This window comes from Cloeon dipterum, chromosome 1 (genome assembly GCF_949628265.1).
Source record: "Cloeon dipterum chromosome 1, ieCloDipt1.1, whole genome shotgun sequence".
Taxonomy (NCBI): Eukaryota; Metazoa; Arthropoda; class Insecta; order Ephemeroptera; family Baetidae; genus Cloeon; species Cloeon dipterum.
This window is the reverse complement of record NC_088786.1, coordinates 29,277,417-29,296,040: the sequence shown is the minus strand read 5'-3', so window position 1 is coordinate 29,296,040 and position 18,624 is coordinate 29,277,417. Positions and strand designations below refer to the sequence as shown.

At 38.5% G+C, this 18,624-nt stretch overlaps 4 protein-coding genes across 11 annotated transcripts; 2 read left to right on the top strand and 2 right to left on the bottom strand.

Moving 5' to 3' along the window:
- Nucleotides 1-552: 552 nt before the first annotated feature.
- On the bottom strand, nt 553-6,616 carry NANS (N-acetylneuraminic acid synthase). 2 transcript variants are annotated; one of them, XM_065491540.1, is made up of 6 exons: nt 6,405-6,616; nt 2,503-2,647; nt 2,072-2,290; nt 1,858-1,981; nt 1,564-1,790; nt 553-1,246 (listed from the first exon to the last, which is right to left on the bottom strand). In XM_065491540.1, the coding sequence occupies exons 1-6, from the start codon at nt 6,599-6,601 to the stop codon at nt 842-844; spliced, it is 1,317 nt and encodes a 438-aa protein (XP_065347612.1). In that variant the 5' UTR covers nt 6,602-6,616; the 3' UTR covers nt 553-841. The 2 variants fall into 2 exon arrangements, with proteins under 2 accessions (XP_065347612.1, XP_065347530.1); XM_065491458.1 differs by lacking the exon at nt 6,405-6,616 and adding an exon at nt 5,767-6,077.
- Nucleotides 3,267-5,307, top strand: LOC135944581 (DNA-directed primase/polymerase protein-like). Of its 2 annotated transcripts, XM_065491664.1 has the most exons (3): nt 3,267-3,413; nt 3,742-3,848; nt 3,906-5,307. In XM_065491664.1, exon 3 carries the CDS (start codon nt 3,918-3,920, stop codon nt 5,265-5,267), a length of 1,350 nt encoding a protein of 449 aa, XP_065347736.1. In that variant the 5' UTR covers nt 3,267-3,413; nt 3,742-3,848; nt 3,906-3,917; the 3' UTR covers nt 5,268-5,307. The 2 variants fall into 2 exon arrangements, with proteins under 2 accessions (XP_065347736.1, XP_065347821.1); XM_065491749.1 differs by lacking the exon at nt 3,742-3,848 and having other exon boundaries at nt 3,271-3,413.
- Nucleotides 5,401-16,715, top strand: tacc (transforming acidic coiled-coil protein). Of its 5 annotated transcripts, none has more exons than XM_065491087.1 (11): nt 5,401-5,537; nt 10,647-10,777; nt 10,836-10,966; nt 11,473-12,776; nt 12,861-13,080; nt 13,143-13,648; nt 14,158-14,462; nt 14,768-14,888; nt 14,948-15,153; nt 15,206-15,517; nt 15,959-16,715. In XM_065491087.1, the coding sequence occupies exons 1-11, from the start codon at nt 5,409-5,411 to the stop codon at nt 16,143-16,145; spliced, it is 3,552 nt and encodes a 1,183-aa protein (XP_065347159.1). In that variant the 5' UTR covers nt 5,401-5,408; the 3' UTR covers nt 16,146-16,715. The 5 variants fall into 5 exon arrangements, with proteins under 5 accessions (XP_065347159.1, XP_065347087.1, XP_065347313.1 ...); XM_065491015.1 differs by having other exon boundaries at nt 14,942-15,153; XM_065491241.1 differs by lacking the exon at nt 5,401-5,537 and adding an exon at nt 7,658-7,833 and having other exon boundaries at nt 14,942-15,153.
- On the bottom strand, nt 16,705-18,576 carry LOC135944704 (multiple epidermal growth factor-like domains protein 6). Of its 2 annotated transcripts, none has more exons than XM_065491961.1 (6): nt 18,382-18,576; nt 17,950-18,081; nt 17,435-17,560; nt 17,222-17,362; nt 16,916-17,056; nt 16,705-16,858 (listed from the first exon to the last, which is right to left on the bottom strand). In XM_065491961.1, the coding sequence occupies exons 1-6, from the start codon at nt 18,440-18,442 to the stop codon at nt 16,782-16,784; spliced, it is 678 nt and encodes a 225-aa protein (XP_065348033.1). In that variant the 5' UTR covers nt 18,443-18,576; the 3' UTR covers nt 16,705-16,781. The 2 variants fall into 2 exon arrangements, with proteins under 2 accessions (XP_065348033.1, XP_065347947.1); XM_065491875.1 differs by having other exon boundaries at nt 18,373-18,575.
- Between the last annotated feature and the right edge of the window lie 48 nt (nt 18,577-18,624).

Sequence of the window (18,624 nt, the reverse complement as noted above, 5' to 3'; positions counted from 1 at the left end):
AGTTTGCGCAAGGCGTCTGCGCCGTCTGCGACTCTGCGGTCTGCGCGGCGCGAATTGCGACTCCTGTTGCCGTATTGGTTAACTTCTTAACGTGGCGCGAAAGAGTCTTAGCCTTAACGTTGTTAGAAAATTTCCGTTTCTTTAAACTTCAATTAGATAGACGGTTTAATTTAAAATAGTTAAATCGTAGGGAATAAAAGATTGCTTGATTTTATTCATTCAACTAGTATAGTGTATTAGAAAACTAACAATGTCTCTCACGAGTCTCGTGTATTTAGGGTATTTAGCGTATTTAGACGAAAAATCTTGCTTTTTAGGTACATAATATATATAATCTTCAATATTTTGCTAAAAAAACCCTCATAAACCTTTTTCGTCCAAATATATATATTGCCATCTTGTATAAAAATGAATGTATTTTCGAATATCTCGAACATTTTCCATTTTTCACAATTTCACGCACAATTACAGCTTGCAATAAATACGATAAATACTCTAAAAGCAAAACTGTGAACATGCAAAGTAAGTATAAAGAATTAACACTATTTCATATTGTGGTACTTTAAATAAATGTTGTTTATTTGCAAAGTTTACAAAATTTATAAAACTTAGTTGGTTTTGCATTTTTAAAAACCATTGCCATGCATCACGAAATCAAATGCAGGAACACCAATTCGTCATACTTTACTACAAGTTTATACACAACATTTATACTGCTCCATTTATTACTTTTTACTTATTTGTCCTAATATACCGCTATTTTTGGGATTTGATAGATCCACGGAAGTTTAAAATATAAAAAAGGAAAAATTTTCACCCTGTTTTAAATTAAAAATCCCAATCAATGGATGCTTAAGTTTTTAATTGAGTCATCGTCATTGTGGACTCTTTCCACGTCAGATGCCATGATTGGCTCGTCTATATTTATATTTTTTAACAAAATACAATCTTTGACCAAGTAGTATTGGCTAGCAGGAATACCCTGCGGCTCTGAAACCTTTATGCAAATATCCCTCTCAGGGTTGAGTTTTGTCCCTTTCGACAGAGACTTTGAGGCAACTAAACTTTTTCCAAGTTTTTGCTTGCAAGGCAACTCGCACTGGAGAAATGACTTTTGCGGACTGCCCATCGCAACTTCCACACATCTCACAGCTTGAATTAAATCACGTAAGCCTTGGGGCTCCAATGAACAGGCATGGTCGCTTCCCCGCAGAGTCTTACTTAAAGTTATGTGTCTTTCCAAGACCTGAAAGTAAAAAAATCCTTCAAAGATGATGATTTTAAATTTATTTTGTAGCAATCGTTAATAACAGAGATAACGTGGTGATTATTTTTATTATTTTCCAGTTATTTACCAGATTTTTACCTTCATCTGTTTAATTTTTTAGCCACATCACAATTGATTAGTATTACTATTGATTTTTTTTTTAAGAAAAATATATATTTTTTGTAATTAATCTTTTTTAAATATGTTATTTTGGAACATTCAATTTTAAATTTAAGGGAATGAAAGCTACAACTTAAATATCTGGCAACTAAAGTAAATCTCATTTCCTTCAATACCTTGGCACCCAGGGCAACAGCTGCAATAGAGATTGCTATGCCATCCTCGTGACACGAAAGACCAATGTGCGCTTTTGGAAATCTGGCTCGGTAGTCCTCCATAACTCTTAAATTTGCTTCACTCGGTGGCGTCGGGTACGCGGATGTGCATTGCAGCATAACAAAACTTGCCAAGTGTTTTGTAATAATATTATAAGCCTCCTCGACCACCCATAGCTCCTGCATACCTTTAAAATCAAGTTATTTACATTAAACTGTCAAAACATTGTTGTAGATTTTATTTTTCGTAATTACCTGTTGACAAAACTAAATTCCTCTTCTTTTTTGCAACGTGCTCAAGTAGAGGGAAGTTGTCAGTGTCCCCTGAGCCAATTTTAATAAATGGTACGTCCAGTGATTCTAGCTCGTCCGCGGAGACCTTTATGAAAGGTTGAAAACATTTTAGTATACAAGATCATACACCGATAAAACTGTGAAATAATTTATTAAAACTATTTTAAAGCGTTACCCAGTCCATAGCTGAAGCAGTAAATGGGATGCCAACGATTTTCTCAGCATAGTCCTGCAGTTCTTTGATTTGTTTGATATTGAATTCTAAGTGTTCCTTGTGTTCTCCGTATGTTTTTCCCCAGGAGTTTGGTCCTTCATAAATTCTAGATAAAGCCCCAGTGGTGAATTTTTCCTTGAGACAACTCTTTTGAAGTTTTACGCAGTCAGCTCCACATTCCTAAAATCACAATTTAGATTTTGAAACGATTAATAATTAGAATTGTCATTTAAAACTGAATATGTATAAAACAATTATAGTAACTACTGAATTTTCACAATCTACGCTCTTATTGCATTTTTGATCTGGTTTTTGGATTTATCAAACTAATATTTATATTTTTTTATTGTAAGATATAGTAAAGTATGCAAATTATTCCTAATTCCTCATACCTTTGCAGTTTTGATAAGTTGCTTCGCAATTTCAATATCTCCCTGGTGATTTTGCCCGATTTCTGCAATGACGAAGCATGGTTGGTCGTCTCCTATGTAGCGACCGCAAACAATTTCAATGTCTTTGGGCATCGCGGTGTAGTATCTGAAATCAAATCATTTAATTTTTATCATTTCTATTTTTAACCGTTTCTTATTAATCATAATTAAAAATTGTCCATGTAGGAGACAAATTTGGCTTTAAAATAAGGGCATAAATTTAATTTAGTTAAATAATAAAACCAATAACCAAGAGGACTAAAAAGTGTCTTGATTTGATAGCATGCGGTTGCCATAGGCTGCAAGCATAAAAAGTACGAAGAAAATAATTTGCACTGCAGGCTCCCTGGCCTCCCCTCTAATTGATTATTTAATTATTATCAGAATTACGGCGTTGGCCGGCGCACCAGAGGCGCATTCATGCATCAACACAGCTAACGCATCGTGGTCTTCGCGCCATAAAACAATTGATTGCGCTGGCACACGTGAATAGTTTACTTTCTTTACTTTTTAATCAAATTCACTACATAATCTTTGCTTAAAATTATAAAAGATTCATTCTAAGTCCAGGTTTTTGGTAAAATTGGCAAAATTTGAGGAGCAAGTAAGAAAATTAAAATAACTCAACCAATCAGAGCCAGTGCCTCCGTTACCGGTAAAACCCCGTTGAGCCAATCAGAGCGCGGCTCTGTGATGTTTCATCTTATTCAAACACACAACTGATCAGTCCGAGACACCCTACAGTTGAAAGTGATTTGGTTGGAATTTAAATTACATAACTTCTGCATTGGGAAAGAACGAACTCAACTTTCATCCGTTTTGGGCTAATAGCCGAGACAATTTATTCGAAGTCTACCATTTTGTTATTGAATGTAAGTTTATTTTTCCTTATATATTGACTTATGTTTTCGTTCAGCTTTGTGTTAAAAAATGTATGGTATGATATAATATAAAGTTACAGTTTCTGCCGGGTTACACATCTCGCCAGTTCTTATGAGAATCCCATGTTGAAGTAGGGGTGGCGAAAACTGTAACTCGGCGGCGAATACTGTGACTTTTCCATTATTTGAATTCGATGGCATTTATTTTGTCTGTTGGAAATATTTGAAATTGTTACCGGCTGCTCGACTACATAACATAAAGTTAAATTGGCTCGATGTAATGATTACGTCTACTTCATGACACATTCCTTGTCATCAGAATGTTGTGGTCATTGAAGAATCCCATGCTGAACGCTGAATGTTGCCATTTGCCATAGCGTACATTATGTGATTTTATAGGAATGAAAACAAACATTGCTTGCAACGGTGAGAAATTAAAATTTAACTCGAATCGAGCATGACTCTGATTATTTTTACTTTCAGGGCTTTAACGTCATGTTCCAATCAATCCCCTCCGATTCGTTTTATGGTGACAGCCCCTCTGCCTACAAAGAACTGGAAACACCAAAGCCGCTGGACCGTCGGTTGCTTCTGAAAAACAGACCTGGCTCATTGCTAGAAAACTCGAGGACTTGGAAAGTGTTCGACCGACAAGATGAAGCCCTAGCGTTTGCCCAGGCCAGGGGAAACGGTCTCAAGACCTTCGTCTTTCACGCAGGTGGTACTGGCACAAGACAATTTCTCGTCACTCACCCTCGCGAATTTTGGCTCCACGACCAGCTGAAGGAGCCGCACCAGAGGTGCTCATATGAAGTCATTCCAGAGTTCACGCCATGCAAGCTTTATCTAGACCTTGAGTTTGACAGGCGGCTTAACCCTGAGAGCAACGGCCCAGATATGGTGGAAATTTTCATCAGGTTGATCACCGCTAAAATCAAGCAGCAGTACTCGATTTTAGTGACGCGAGAAGAAATACTTGACTTGGACTCCACCACAGAGATAAAGTTTAGCCGACACTTGATTTTACAAAATCAACTTTGCCACTTTGCCAACAACTATGTTGTAGGCGTCCTAGTGAGAGACGTTTGCAACACGATCAGATGTTGGAACGATCAAATCAGTGAGCAATACGGAATCTCGAGTGATGATGTGAAAAAGCTCTTTGTGAAGAACAGACACGGTGATTTGGTGCTATTCTGTGATGAAAGTGTTTACACTAAGAACCGGCATTTCCGACTGTATTGCTCCACCAAGCCCCACAAGAATGCGCCTCTGAAGGTCAGCAAAGAAAACCAATTCAAACCCCCAATCAATGACTCAAAGCTAAGAGAAGAGTTCATTTTCCACGCCTCACTCATCTCTAACAGTGAAAAGTTTTTGATGGATCTGCCCTATTTGGAAGCAAGTGATGGAGTAATCACTCGGTTGGCCAAAGCTCCGAAAGTGCATGCAAACAGTTCGTCTAGTAAATTGCCATCGCCCTTTCCTGACGTGGACCAATTCGTACGAGGGGAGATGGAAGTTGAGGGGATCCGGACTTGGGTTTACTTTAAAGACAGTAACTGCCTGATCTACGATAGCCAAGGACCTGCCTTCTGCGGAAATGTTGGCCGAGTTCACAAGAGTAATAAGAGCATGTTGATTGTGAATTTGACTCAGTTAAATTACTACAGAAAGTGCCACGATCCAGACTGCAGAGGCTACCAGTCTGAGCCGAAGTCCTTGCCTAGTTATTTAGTGACTTTGTTGCAAAACCCTGGCTGCTCAAGTGAAATTAAATCCGAGTTGAAGAATATTTTCGAACTATTAGAGTCAGATGAAAATATTTTATGTGATGACTATTAAGACTTAATGCAATAAAAATGGTTGCTATTTGAATCTTGAATCATTGTCTCTTTTTTCTTTTGATTAGATTTTTATTTGCTCAATTACAATTTTTTGCAAAGTGTTAACTAATATTTTCTTCAATGATTCACAGATTAAGAAATGGAAGACACAGAGAACACAGTGCCAATCGTAGCTGCAAGTGCAAAGTCTCTTTTATCAGTTACTGGCAAGCAGCCAATTTTGCCATTGGCACGGAAAGCTCTGCAGGAGAAGAATAACACTTATGAGGTAATTTTGTTTAAAAAATTATTATTTTTTTGCAAAAATACTGATTTTGAGCCACCGAAATGTTTTATCTTGTCTTCCGTAAAACATAAAATGTGCAATATTATTTCTCAGCCCCTTTATAAAACTGAAAAGTTGATTTTAAATTCGCCGGTACAACTAATTTAACAACTTAATTCACGAAACAAGCGCCAATTAGTTCAATTAAAAGTTAAGTGCCTATATTACTCACTTTTCAAAGCGCCAAAATTGCTTCGCTGACTGCGCTATTGATTTTCGGCTGCGAAAATACCATCCCTTATTTTGCAACCCCTGGCCGGTTCTCGTCTCCCCACGACAGGTTGCGTGGCGGTCGGAGAGTCGTGTTAGTTCGCAACCCGACCAGAAGGTGTCTGGAAACTGGAGAAACGGTTCAGTGGGCTGGGTTCGCCCCGAGATAGACAGTGCGTGTGACACTTGCGGGCATTGTTGTTTTCTCGCTGAATTTTGAGACATTCGCACCTAATGAGTGAGACACCGCTCCCGTGAGTAACACCCTTTTACCTTTTTCGCCCTAAGCGTGCAAAACTTCCGCTCTCTACTGGGGCTAGATAAACGCCGACGCTCTGGTTTTTGCCCTTTTCGCACAGCCGTTCGATCGGTCTATTACAAAATAACTATACAGCTTCGGTCAAAGGCGTATAGTGAATCGAATTACACCCTTTTAGCGGCTTATTATTTTTTAGAAATGAAGGTCTGAGACCTTCCAGGTAAATCACTTAAAAGCATTTACAAGCCGCAGGTCTTCTGTATTAATTTAAATTGAATATATGACGACATTAAAGATATAGATCAATTTGATTTGAATTGGAATGAAAGTACAACTTTTACCTGGATACAGGTTTCGTTGTAGATCCTCCGAGTAGAGCTGCGAATAGAGGAAATGGAGGCTGTGACTGAGCGATATTCGGTTGAGAGGAAGCTGAAGGATTGAGTCCCGTTATTTTTTTCTCATTGTTCTCGCACGAAGAAACAGCAAGTGCGTGATGAAAAAAAGGAGAAAAAACACGCCGCTGCAAATTATGCATGCAAATTTTGTTTCACGGTAAATCGGGCTTTTAGTGGAAAATTCGGGGGTATTTTAACGCCTTAAGCAAACAGATGTCAAAGTTACTTAAACGATCTCGTTTGAATGCGTGGGCGGCGGAATTTATTTATCTTTCGCCGGCGCTGGACGATCCAAGTTGGTTGAGCCGCAGAAGAAGGCAACCGCTTGTTTATTTACGTTTCTCTCTCCTTTCCTGTTACCATCTAGGAACTAATAAAATGTTGTGAAATCACATAGCACGTCCAAACGAATGAGAAGTACAAATCAACGGTGCCTCATTAAAAAGGGATTTAAAAATAGAGGTTACTCCAGTTCAAAGAAAAAAAAGGAATTATGGACAACCTTAACAGAGGGGAAATGTCCCAATCCCGCGTATAAAAATTATTGTTTTGTGCCACGCCTTGACTTGAAACAAAGCTTTAAATCGAACAGTATGTACAAAACAAATTATTTTTCAGGCCAGCACCTATCAGAACGAGAGTGTAAAGATGTTAGCTGTGCTTTGTATATATATAATAATCACAACTATTATCATCTGGTGCATTAAAGTAGCCAAAGCCACATTCAAAAAGGTAAAAAGACTATGTGTTCTAGACGTGTGGTACGAGGTATAACAAACAGTTTTTCTAATTCACTAAATAATATTTTGAAAACTTTCTTGAAGTTAATTGTCCACTAATTGACTCCAACGACAGAATAAAATATTATCTGATACAGCAGTCTTTCAGCTGCGTTGACCTTGAGTTACGTTTTTTGCGACTTGAAGAACTATATATAGATCTTTTTAACAACCAGATCTTTTAATTAAAAAATCCATTTAGACTAAATTATCGGGTTGTATAATATTTTGACGAAACCCAAATTCCAAGATCCAACGATTTATTTTAAATAAACAGGCGCTGTATTGAAATGTGCCAACACAGTTGTGCAAATTCATCATTAGCAAAAAAAGCAAACCGAAACACATGAGGGGACGCATGCGCCCGTCGAAATTGTGCTCAGGGTCCGTCGCAGCCCAGGCCACTGTCGTCAGTCGTTGCCGTGCTGCGTGGGCGTGTGTCTCCTCGGTGTCCTTGACCCCCGTGCCGACACACTGATTCAATAACTGTTCGCCGAAGATGCACCTTTCCCTGTCGTTAATTGGTCCAGGTGTGATGCACCCCGCGAGCCAAAATGGGCAATGCTCTGCATCGTGCCAGCAAGGACTGCCTCGTGAGTTTTCCGTACCCTTAATTTCTTGACAGGGTGTTAATTCATGTCAGCAGCCAGCCACCTTGCTGTAAATTTTACCCATCTTAGCCCTTGATAAAGTCTTCTTGCACCTTGCTAATGGTGTTTCACTGCGCACTTTGCTCCTTTCGCAGCCACAGACTAATCAATAATTTGCGACGTCACGAATTTAATGTAGAAGGCTTGCCCTTTTTTAAACAGGGCCTATTGAGCCATTTCGCCAGTCAACAGTCAATTTTGTATCCTGATCTTTTTCAGCACGAAGAAATAAATTAATCGTTGGAATTTTAAGTTATATAGTTTATTATTTAGTTTATAAGTTTTCGTGATTTGTATTTGCACACGTCTGTTGATTTCTCACGTTCTAATCTGATGCTGGCAAATCTGGTTTTAAATTTGATCCTCCAATACACCGTGCGATTCGCTTTTTCCTTTCTAATCTAGATCAGGTTTATTTCAGTGGCGATAATCCTAGATCTAAATCCCGCATTGGATTATAAAATTTCAATATTTGCCACGTCCGTTAGTCAGTCGTCACAAAGGAAATGCACTTGGTGTCGGTCTGATTAGGATATGGCAATACACAATTGGCATTCGCGGCATGTGTGTTTGGGTCTTTTCAAACTGACTGCGAGTAACCGACGCGACAGCCGCTAGATCAATACCCTCTGTCTATACGTCGTCGCTCCGCGGCACGCCGCACGTATTTCTCAATGCAGTCAAAATAAAACGTGATTTTTACTGATCTATTCATTCCTCAATTTCTCTTAAATTCTGGAAATTCCACTATAATATATTTTAAACAAAAAATCGAGTTTGCTCTTTTTGTCTTAGAATTTGTGGCAGAGTTAAATATTACTTTTTTATTTCACGTTTGTCTAGATCAACATTGAGTCTTTGAAACCGAGTTGACAGATTCTTCCTTCATTTAAATTTGAAACGTTATTCTACAGTTTGTTGAGTTGTTTAGTGTTAGGTGCAAATTTCTAAGTTACTCGTTCACTCAATTTCTTTGGCCAAGGTGACCAAAAAGGTCGCACGCTCATGGATGCTGCTCAGTTGCTTAAGAGAACAGTGGTGCGTGGTCGTATCACGTGGGCAAACTGGTGCAGCAAAAAACAACCGATTTCTCCTCAGGGTCCTCTAGATAAAATCAAACAAGACATAATCGTCCGTGGGTGTTTCCTGGGCTGGGAAAATTTGTGATAATCAAAACGCAGCTTAACTAATTCTCTTTAGGGCAGTAACCTCATTTGAAATATGATCTGTTAGATTTTAAGTTGAAATTTTCTACCAATGTAGCTCATTCTGCCATATCAACGATTTTCGGTAATTTTGTAACTAATAATAGAAAAAAATCTTACAAACTAGAACATTATTTATCTTATCTCTTCAAGAACTCGCAAATTCTATCATTACAAGTACCGAAAATCGTTGAAAAGGCAGAGTATTCAAAGCAAAGCAAATAGACATTATTCTCACTCTCAAGTTAAAAACCCATCAATTGAAGGTGCTTGATGACTGACTGACAATTAGCTATAATGAGCTCTGATAAGCTAAACCGTGTTGAGTTTAACATCACACTTCTTGGCTCATTTCTATCCGCTACCGTATTGTGACGTGTGGCTGTAGCTGGTGCGCCGTCGTCGTGCGGCTCAACCGACACGAGATTGCTCTAGTGAGCTGCTGCTTTGCTCGTGGATTTATTTCAGGCCGCTCTGATGGTCAGTCTGTGTCAGTGAGTGTTGCGTGTACATACGTGTGGCTCGCGAGCCGCTCATTTTTGTTCGTCTGTACGCTCGGAAATGGATTTCTTGACCAAACTTTTCAAAACACCCACTAAGGTACAAGGGATAATTATGCAAATGGCTTAATCTTAAGCACAACTGGGTCAAAGGTTTCATGTTTTTTTTATCTGAAAGATCGGAGGATCGATTTAGGGAGCGCGTCTTGATCACAAATTAAATTCAGAAGGGTGTGAGGTGAGTTGTCGCTTGAGCTGGGAATTAAAGAGAACAAGGCTATTTTTAATCTGCTCTTTTATCATTGAATTTGCCAGTTGACAGCGTTGGTACTGCGTCTAAACTTCCTCCTCTAATAATACGCCTTGTTTGCGCCTGTTTGGCAGATTTGATAGTTTTAATGCCCTCGTAAACCTTGAGAATGAGCTCCTCTGCCTAATCATGAATTCTTGAAATGCTCTCGCTGCTCACTCTTGAGCATGCAGGGCAAGTTATGATCGGCCTTTTCCTCTTTATGGCAGATGAGCAAGAACAAAAAAGTGTCGCAGACTGCACACGCGTCTCAGAAATATTGCTGGCAATTTCTCAAAAAAGCTACGTTTTCAAAGAGTTTTCATAACGAAGATCTGATTAACAAGAATTTTTTTTTTTTTAAAGAAGAATATTTATTTGTAATCTTTGGAAGTCCAGCAAATTCCGAAGAATTAACGGCTGGTGCTTATACATAGCTGCACAAGGCAGCATAATTTAATACAGTCGTGTACACATTATCATGAAATTAATGCAGTTTCAAATCGGTTTTCTGTTACGCTCTTTATTGCAAATTTTGTTCTCATTGCTATGAAGGTGGCTTGAGGATCAATCTATTTTGAAATTATCAGTATTATTGAATTTTTTAGTTTGTACACAACCTGTATATTTTTTTGGTTGAAGAAAAATAAGGTGGGAAGGCTCTTTTAAGTAAAAGTCGAACATAAAAATCGTAACTTATAAATATCATTTAAAATCTGTAAAATATTTTGTTGGATTTTAAATTAGTATCTTGTGTTTCAGAACGGAAATCTTTGTGAGCGTGGACAGGGCTCACCGATTGAAGCCGTAACAACAAAATCCTTCAATGAAGACCCTGTTAGCACACCACCAAAGCCAGATTTCGCTGTAACTGAAGAAAAATCTCAAAACAGGTACTAATTCGCTCCTGCCCCCAGTAAATAGTTTCTTATTAAATTTGGTTGATTGCAGTGCGGAAGAAGACCAGTCGCAGGCTTTAACAGACACCAACTCGGCCAGTTTTGTCAGTCTCAACACACTCTCCGCATCTGAAGCGGTCTTCAACTCAGCAACTGGAGACCATAGCCGGCCAATCTCAGCAGGTAATTCAAAATTTTTAAAATTGGAAAATTCAGACAAGGAAAATATTTATTTTGTTGTATACAACCATATCTTGAAGTATTCAAATAATCAAAACTTAATATTTTAACGGCATTCACCAAATTTAATGTGTCCCTGATTTTAAATGAACGGTTAATGACTTACAAATTAGCACTCCTTGCTTTAATTAGGCTAAAGCAAACTTTAATAAATTGAATGCTGTCCCGCATGAACCATATATTATAGCTCATAAAATCGCCAAATATAGTTTCAAATTGATCTTTATTTTGGTGCTGCTATTTTGCCCCGTACATACTCTTGAGGAATTGTTTGTTCCAATTCATACTGACCTGCCAACAAAATGAGATTATAAGGTCAGTTAACAAATCTTGTTCATCACAGGAGTTAATCATTTAAAATTATTTTAGGTTCCGTGTCATCTATATTGATTTTTCCTTGTATGTATAGTCTGCTGCTGCATGGGCTATAAACCTAATTAATTTTGCAGATACAGACAGCCTTGACTATGAAAGTGCAGATGAGGCTGTGAAGACAGAGGACCAAGAAGAGAATGGAGTGAAGCTCAACGAGTCGCTAGGCTTGGACGCTTTAACCAACAAACTCTCCAATCTCTACTTAAACAGTCCAAACGTTTCTAAGAAATCACCTGCTTTTCACTCTGAAGATACTTCATCTGTTGCTTGCACCACAGTGCTGTCTGATGAATCAATAAGTGATATCTCATTCAGTGCTAGTTTAGTTGAGGTTATTCAGCACACAAGCCAAACAGTAAAGCAACCAGAAGACGGCCACAGCACTGTTGAGCTTGTTGTCGAGGAAATCTCTGAGCCTGAGGAACTTGCAGAGCCTGAGAAACTTGTAGAGCCAGAGAAGAAAGAGGAACACATCGTATCTCCTGTTGAGGGAAAGCAACAAGTAGAGAGTCCAATCAAACCCGAGGAACCCGCAGCTAAGCAAGAAGGACAAACTGAATTCCTTGAGCTAGATAATAAGGTACTTTCAGCTGAGCTAGCGAGTGAAGTTGAACCTCAAGCTGAACTAGAAAGTGGAGCAGAGCCTCAAGCTGAGGAACCAGGCAAAACTGAACTTGAAACAGAACCAGAGCTAGAAAACAAAGCCGAATCTCAAGCTGAGAAACAGAGCAAAGTAGAATTTCCAACAGAAGAATCAGCAGTGACAAGTGATGAACTTGCTCTACTCGTTGCTACAGAGGACATTTCTTGTGCGGTTGTACCAGAAGTGATCGTTGCACTTTCAGACACAGATCAGGCGTCTGAAAACTTGCTCGAGGTCAACGAACTTTCTGCCATACAAACAGAAACTGCTGAAATCAAGGAGGAAAAGTCGCAGGATACTAAAGCTGTTGAAGAGCAACTGGTCTCCGAAACTCGGCAGGAGACACCTGTAGCTGTTCTTGAAGCTCCACAAGAAAAGGTTGTTGAGGAGGCACCTGCAACGCTAGAGTCTCTTGATGAGCCAAAACAGCAGCAAACAGGCGTAGCTTCAGCACCTGAAAAAGAACTAGAGGAACCTTGCACTCAAGAATCAGGTGCTGTTGAAGAGGAGTCTGCTAAGGAGGAAACCAATGAAGAACTAGTGCAACTGGTAGACCCAGAGGTTGCACCTACAGCTTTTGAGCACAAAGAGCCTGAACTTGTTGAGGAACCCCAGGAATCAGAATCTCTTAAGGTACCAAAAGAATCTGATCATTTTGAAGAGCCAGACACGTGCAAGTCTGTTGAAGCACAAAAAGAACAAGAACCATTGTTGGAGACTTTGAATGCTGAAAAGGTAGGTCAAATTACTCATTCAGATCTCAATAGAATGCCTATCATTTGATTTTCAATTGTTTTAAATAATTCCTAATACATCCAGGTTCAAGCAGAACAGCTCGAAGTCGTGGCAGATCCTGAAGTGTCTAATAAGCCAGAAAAAGGTGTTGAGTTCTCTGGAGAGGTCTCATTTGAAGAGCCAAACTTGATCAGTTTGGATTCCACAGAATCTGTGCCATCTGAGGCTTTGATTCAGGACTTTGAACTTGCCAAAGAGCAAATCGACTGTCAACTTGACAGACAGGACCAGGTCGTAAAATTAGGTAAGCTCTAGTATTTTAATTCTCAATTAAAGTCAAAACATTAAAATATGGAATTCTCTTAGAACTTTTTAAACAGTTGGATCAACCAGAAAAAGAGGTCTCCGAAGAGAAACCAGTCGTTGAGCGTAAAATTGCCCCAGCAACTGTTTTCATCCAGGAAAAGAAAGAGGTCGAAACCTTAAAGAAGGAACCTTTCATCACATCAACTGGTTCTTTGAGCGAGCTACTTGATCTTTGCAAGCAGCAGCAGAGAAACCTTGAAGACGAAGTTGACACCCAAGTGGTTGAAGAGACAAACGAGCTTCAAGAACGCATTGCTGCCGACGCAGATCTGGTCTGTCAAGTGTTGAATGATTCAATACGTAACATCAATGCTGAGATGTCAGACAACGAGGCACCTATAACTCCTCCCAGAAGGTCCCGCAGCCCCAGGAAACCAAGCCCAGGAAGAAACGTTGATTTTGAAGAAGACCCATTCAAGTCTAAGGCTCGCGTTGGAATCTCACCCTCAAGAGAGACTATGAATTTATCTGCTGAATCTGTTCTTGTGTCTAGCAGAATGTCCATGGTGAGCCATTTTCCATTTAGGGAAATAACCATAGATTACCACACTGTTTAGATAGTTGATATTTTGAAAAAAGTAACAGTTGATAATTATATTTTTTTACTCTCAACTTAAGTCGCAAGCAGCTTCAATTTTTCCTATTTTATTAACTTGTTATCTGGATTAAACTGATATCCAAACCAATTTTTTTATCCTTATGCTCTATACATATATAAAGTGAGAAATAATACTTTAGAGCTTGGTTGCTAACTTCATCAGTTGTGTAAACTAAAGCAGTGTCAAAATATCCCAAACTTTTTTAACAACCAATACTCTTTTGGAACAATCTATCCTCTCTTTATTTGTTTGCCAACAATGCACACACAATGCATTCTATTTTCAATTATTGATATCATATGTGGTAAGAATCCCTAAGTTGTGGTTGTTAGTCTGTAGAGAATCAAATGTGGGGTATATTTCCCTCTCTATTTTTCCTATTCCACTCACATGAAGATGAATATGTTGTTTCACAGAGTAAAAGTACAGACAGTGCCTCCATGAAGCTAATGCGCAGCATGGACTCCGGAATTGCTGGTGCAGAAATGAACCACAGCGAGGCTGGCCCGGATATTGCTTCGCAAGACGAGCAATTTGTTCCTGCCACTGAAGAGCTCTTCAAAGACCCTTCAGCATTTGATTTCCTGTCCAAATTTGGTGGAAACGACTCATCAGCTTCTAGACTAGAAAGAGAATCTTTGTATGTCAAGTTTGATCCACTTGTAGGCAACCGCGACAGAAAAGTCTTCTTGTCGCCCTGCATTGAGGCCAGCCCTCGAAGGTATGCTCAATATTGTTTTGGAATTTTGTTTGTATTCTTGTCAGTTTGTTTCAAATTGTAATGATCAAATTTAAATATTTCTACTTAATTATCTACTACAGAAAAGAAATCTCAATTTCAATAATTATGTTGGAATAAGTAACCATTCAAACAACATATAATAAATTGATTGTTTAGACAAAACTAAATGCTTGATTGAAAAAACTTGTACTTGATCATAATTTTTTTTATACCTGGCTTTTTTCGTATGTGCTATATCATTCCTATTCAATGTGTCGTGATCCAAGAAAATTCTATTATTTCAGTGAGGAAATCTCTGATACTCCAACTGCTGCATCAAAAACGACAGCTAAGTCAGATACCCCACTCACCAGTCGACATGCCGTGGGTCCTTTAGTCCAAATAGCAACCCCTGTGCAAGAGCCAGTAAGCCAATCACGATTTATGAATTCAGGATACATAATTTATTAAAATTATAGTTACAGCAAGTGGTACAGCCAACAGCAGCATCAAAAGAAAACCAGCAAAGAGAGGCGGAGAAGGAGGCTCTGCAGCAAATGATTGTCTTGCATAAAAAGGAGAGTGAGGAGCTGAAAAAGCTTATGACTTCTCAGATTGAAGACTACGAGCAGACCATAGGCAGCCTTCAAGCGAAGCTGAAACAAAAGACTGAAGCAGAAGAACAAATGAGGTATTTAATGCGAATAATTTTTTGTGTAATGCTTAATTTTTGTGAAATGCAGTTTGGTAATGAAGGAGTATGAAGACACGATTTCCCGAATCCTGGCTGAAAAGGAGAAAGCCATGGAAAAATCTCAGGAAGAGAAGCAGAAGCTGACAGACGAGTTGGCCATTATTCAGTCAGACTTGTCTGCAGCAGAAATCGCCTTTTCTGATCTCCACAGAAAGTACGAAAGATCCAAAAGTGCTATTGAAGTGTTCAAGTCCAATGAGAACACTCTGAAGCAGTCCAACCTTCAGTTCCAAGAGCAAATCAAACAAGCAGAGAAGAAATACATGATCCTTAAAACTCACGCTGAGGATAAATTGGAACAGTAAGTCTGATTTATAATCACGATTTGCACAATTATTTAATTTCCATCTTCCTTAAGTGTTTTAAGTATTTTTTTTTTCAAAAGAATACTAAAAATTTGTTATATTTTGTAATTTACTGACAGGTTAATAAGTTTCACACACATAAAAGTGGAGACTGTTCTGAACAATTCTTAAAATTTGCCAAGTCGCTCATCTCTGCCTGTAGTCATCTATGGAGTTGAGCATTGCATTGAGCCAAAAAATGAACTCAAAAACATAACTTTTCATAAATCAGCTGGAGATATAGGTTTGTACCTTGTCGCAATGTCCCTTAAAATAGTGAGACAACAAACCCAATTTATAAAACACAAAAATGGACTATTGATGAACATTATTTATTGCAAACTTTTCAACTATTCTAGTGAATTCTCATGTGTTTCACATTTTCATTCATTTTGCAGGGCTGCCAAGGAGAACGAAGCTCTTGTGAAGTCTTCTGAATTGGAGATCAGCGCCCTGAAGGCGCAAAACGCGCAGCTCAAAGCTCGCAATAACACTTTGGTGGAAACTCTTGGCATGAGGGAGCGAGAGAACCAAGAGCTGGTGACCATTTGTGATGATTTGGTGAAAAAGCTCGGTCCCCACTAGACGTGTGTGAGTGAATGTGCTTTTGTCCTTCAACTTCAGTTCTGTCCTTAGTTGTAACCAGCAAGCTACTGTATCAATCCAAGAGGCCTTAAACCTTTATTTCCTTCAACTGATAGTCACTTCTTGGCCTTAAATGCGGTAGTTTCCAAACGTTTTTGCTGCCATGAATCAAATCCAGCGATTGATCTATCCTCTTATTTGGCGCTTATGCAGTTGGATTTTTAATATATTTTAAGGAGAGATGAAACATACAAGAAATAATTCAGCTCAGTAATTTAATGTAATGAAGTGATTCTTAGAATGCTCTTTTAGAGGAGTAGGTGGTCAATATGTTTTCAGTAATTGCAAGTCGTTTATAAAATGTTGGTTAATTGATTATATTTTTTTACCGTCGCAATGTTTAACGCATCTATTTTAAAACTTTGAAGAATCTTAATTGGATAACACATGATTTCTTCAGACTATTTTCCACATGTTCTTACTTCGTGAAACGATTAACAACTAGTTCTTCATTGTAAAGTTGATCAAGTAAGTCCAAAATAAACTTATACTTCATTGATTAAAATTAAACATAGCGAAGTTTATTCATCTTAAACCCTAACTTAATAAAATTAAATTTAAAATTTCGGCATTAAATTAGTTGAAAAATTGGAGAGTGATGCCAAGCATTAGTGCCGCAAAGAGGGACATCAAATTCATCTGTGAAGCACCATCTACAATAAAGAGATTGAATTAGTTTTGAGTAGAAATTAACTCAGTTTGGACAAAACCTGTGCAAGTTCTGCGATCCAATGCCATGTGATAACCCATGATGCATTGACACCTTCCAGATGTGCACACCAGCTTTTTGTTCTCATCGTCGTTTTCACTCACATAGCACTCTTTACTGCTACTACACTGCTCATCTAAAGCTGTGGAATGCGAACAAATCATATTACTAATTTGCCTCAGAATATAATATCAATGTGCTGGATGCTGGATACATCAAATTTCAGTATTAAACTAAAAGCAAACCGTAAAATATATTTTCAGAAACCAGTAATAAAATAATGGAGAGAGTTAGGCATTTTACTAACCTTTGCTCTTAATACATAAGTTTTCTGCAAAATGGAACATGGGGATGCACTGGCACTTGTTGTCACGACACTCCATGCGGTCCCCAAAGGCTGAGGAGCACTGACCTTGTTCTGTACACACATCCATGTGCAGAGCGGCCACTGAAATTCGAATTACAACATCATCGCAATAATTAGTCCCGGCTAATTAAGTGCTCGTCAGAGGCAACTCACCCTTGAGACACTCGCGTCCGCTTGAGTGAGCCACAAAACCCTCGCGGCAAGTGCAAATGTCCAATTCGCACCCAGAGTTCGGCAGACCGGCACAATCATAGTGCGTCTCACATTTCGCGCCAATCGCTGTTTGCAATTTAACAAGACTTTAGCCCTAACATCAAGACAATTAATTCAAATACTTAAGATAAATTTTAAGAGTATTTGCCAAACTGCAAATAAATGAACGCATAACTTGAAAATTTCTTGTTTACAGACATCAATTTTATGTTTAATTTGGTAAAGTTTTCAGTAGGACTGAACTTATTGATAGAACGTGTCGGATTTTTCGTTTAGTACGCTGAATGGTACACCATGAAATGTGTCATAGTGCATTAAATGAAACTATATAATAGTGTGAAATAAATTAAATTGATATTAAACAGCCTTATTACCAAGAAAAGTGTCTAGGAAAAAACACGCAAGTTAACGCAATGAGGACATAATCAAACCTGAGCTGCGCAGTATATACTTACTCGCTACACATCGGTCGTTGGATGGTCCTTGTTCAAATCCTTTTTTGCACATGCATTCTTGTTGACCTCTGCAGAAAGAATATGCGACGTCGCAGTCACTGTCGTATTCACATTTTTCTCCCAGTCTACTGCCTGCCAATTTTTTTGTTTTAGTTTTCTTTTTTTCATAAAAAATGAACAGCTTCACTAATAGTTAAGCTAATCCAATTATATTAGGGTATTCAAGCATCGCAAGGTATTACTTTTATATTAAATAAAAATAGCTTGATAATTATCTAATAACTTGGAAAATGGAATGAAAAATATTTCTGAACAACATATAGTGAAGGACAAAACGCGATGAGAAAATCTTATCGGCTTAGATGGTAAGCAATATTATAGCGACGGATGAACGATTCATTGCGTGAAAAGCTCGTTTTATACCTTTTTTACCTGAAACCGCTACAACTGAGAGAACGAGCCATAATGCCACAAATCGTTGCAGAACCATCATAACCCGTTGACCTCTTGGGGCTCCAATTTGGCGATTTCACTTTTTTAGCCGTGTATGCCAACTGTAAGACTGGCCGCGAGTACCGCTCCCCGCTGTCACCTCTCTCGAATATGGTGTCCTAATAATCTCATCAAGCCTTATCTGATAAGTGTCCGTATATACTACCTAGAGCAAGCGCTGCT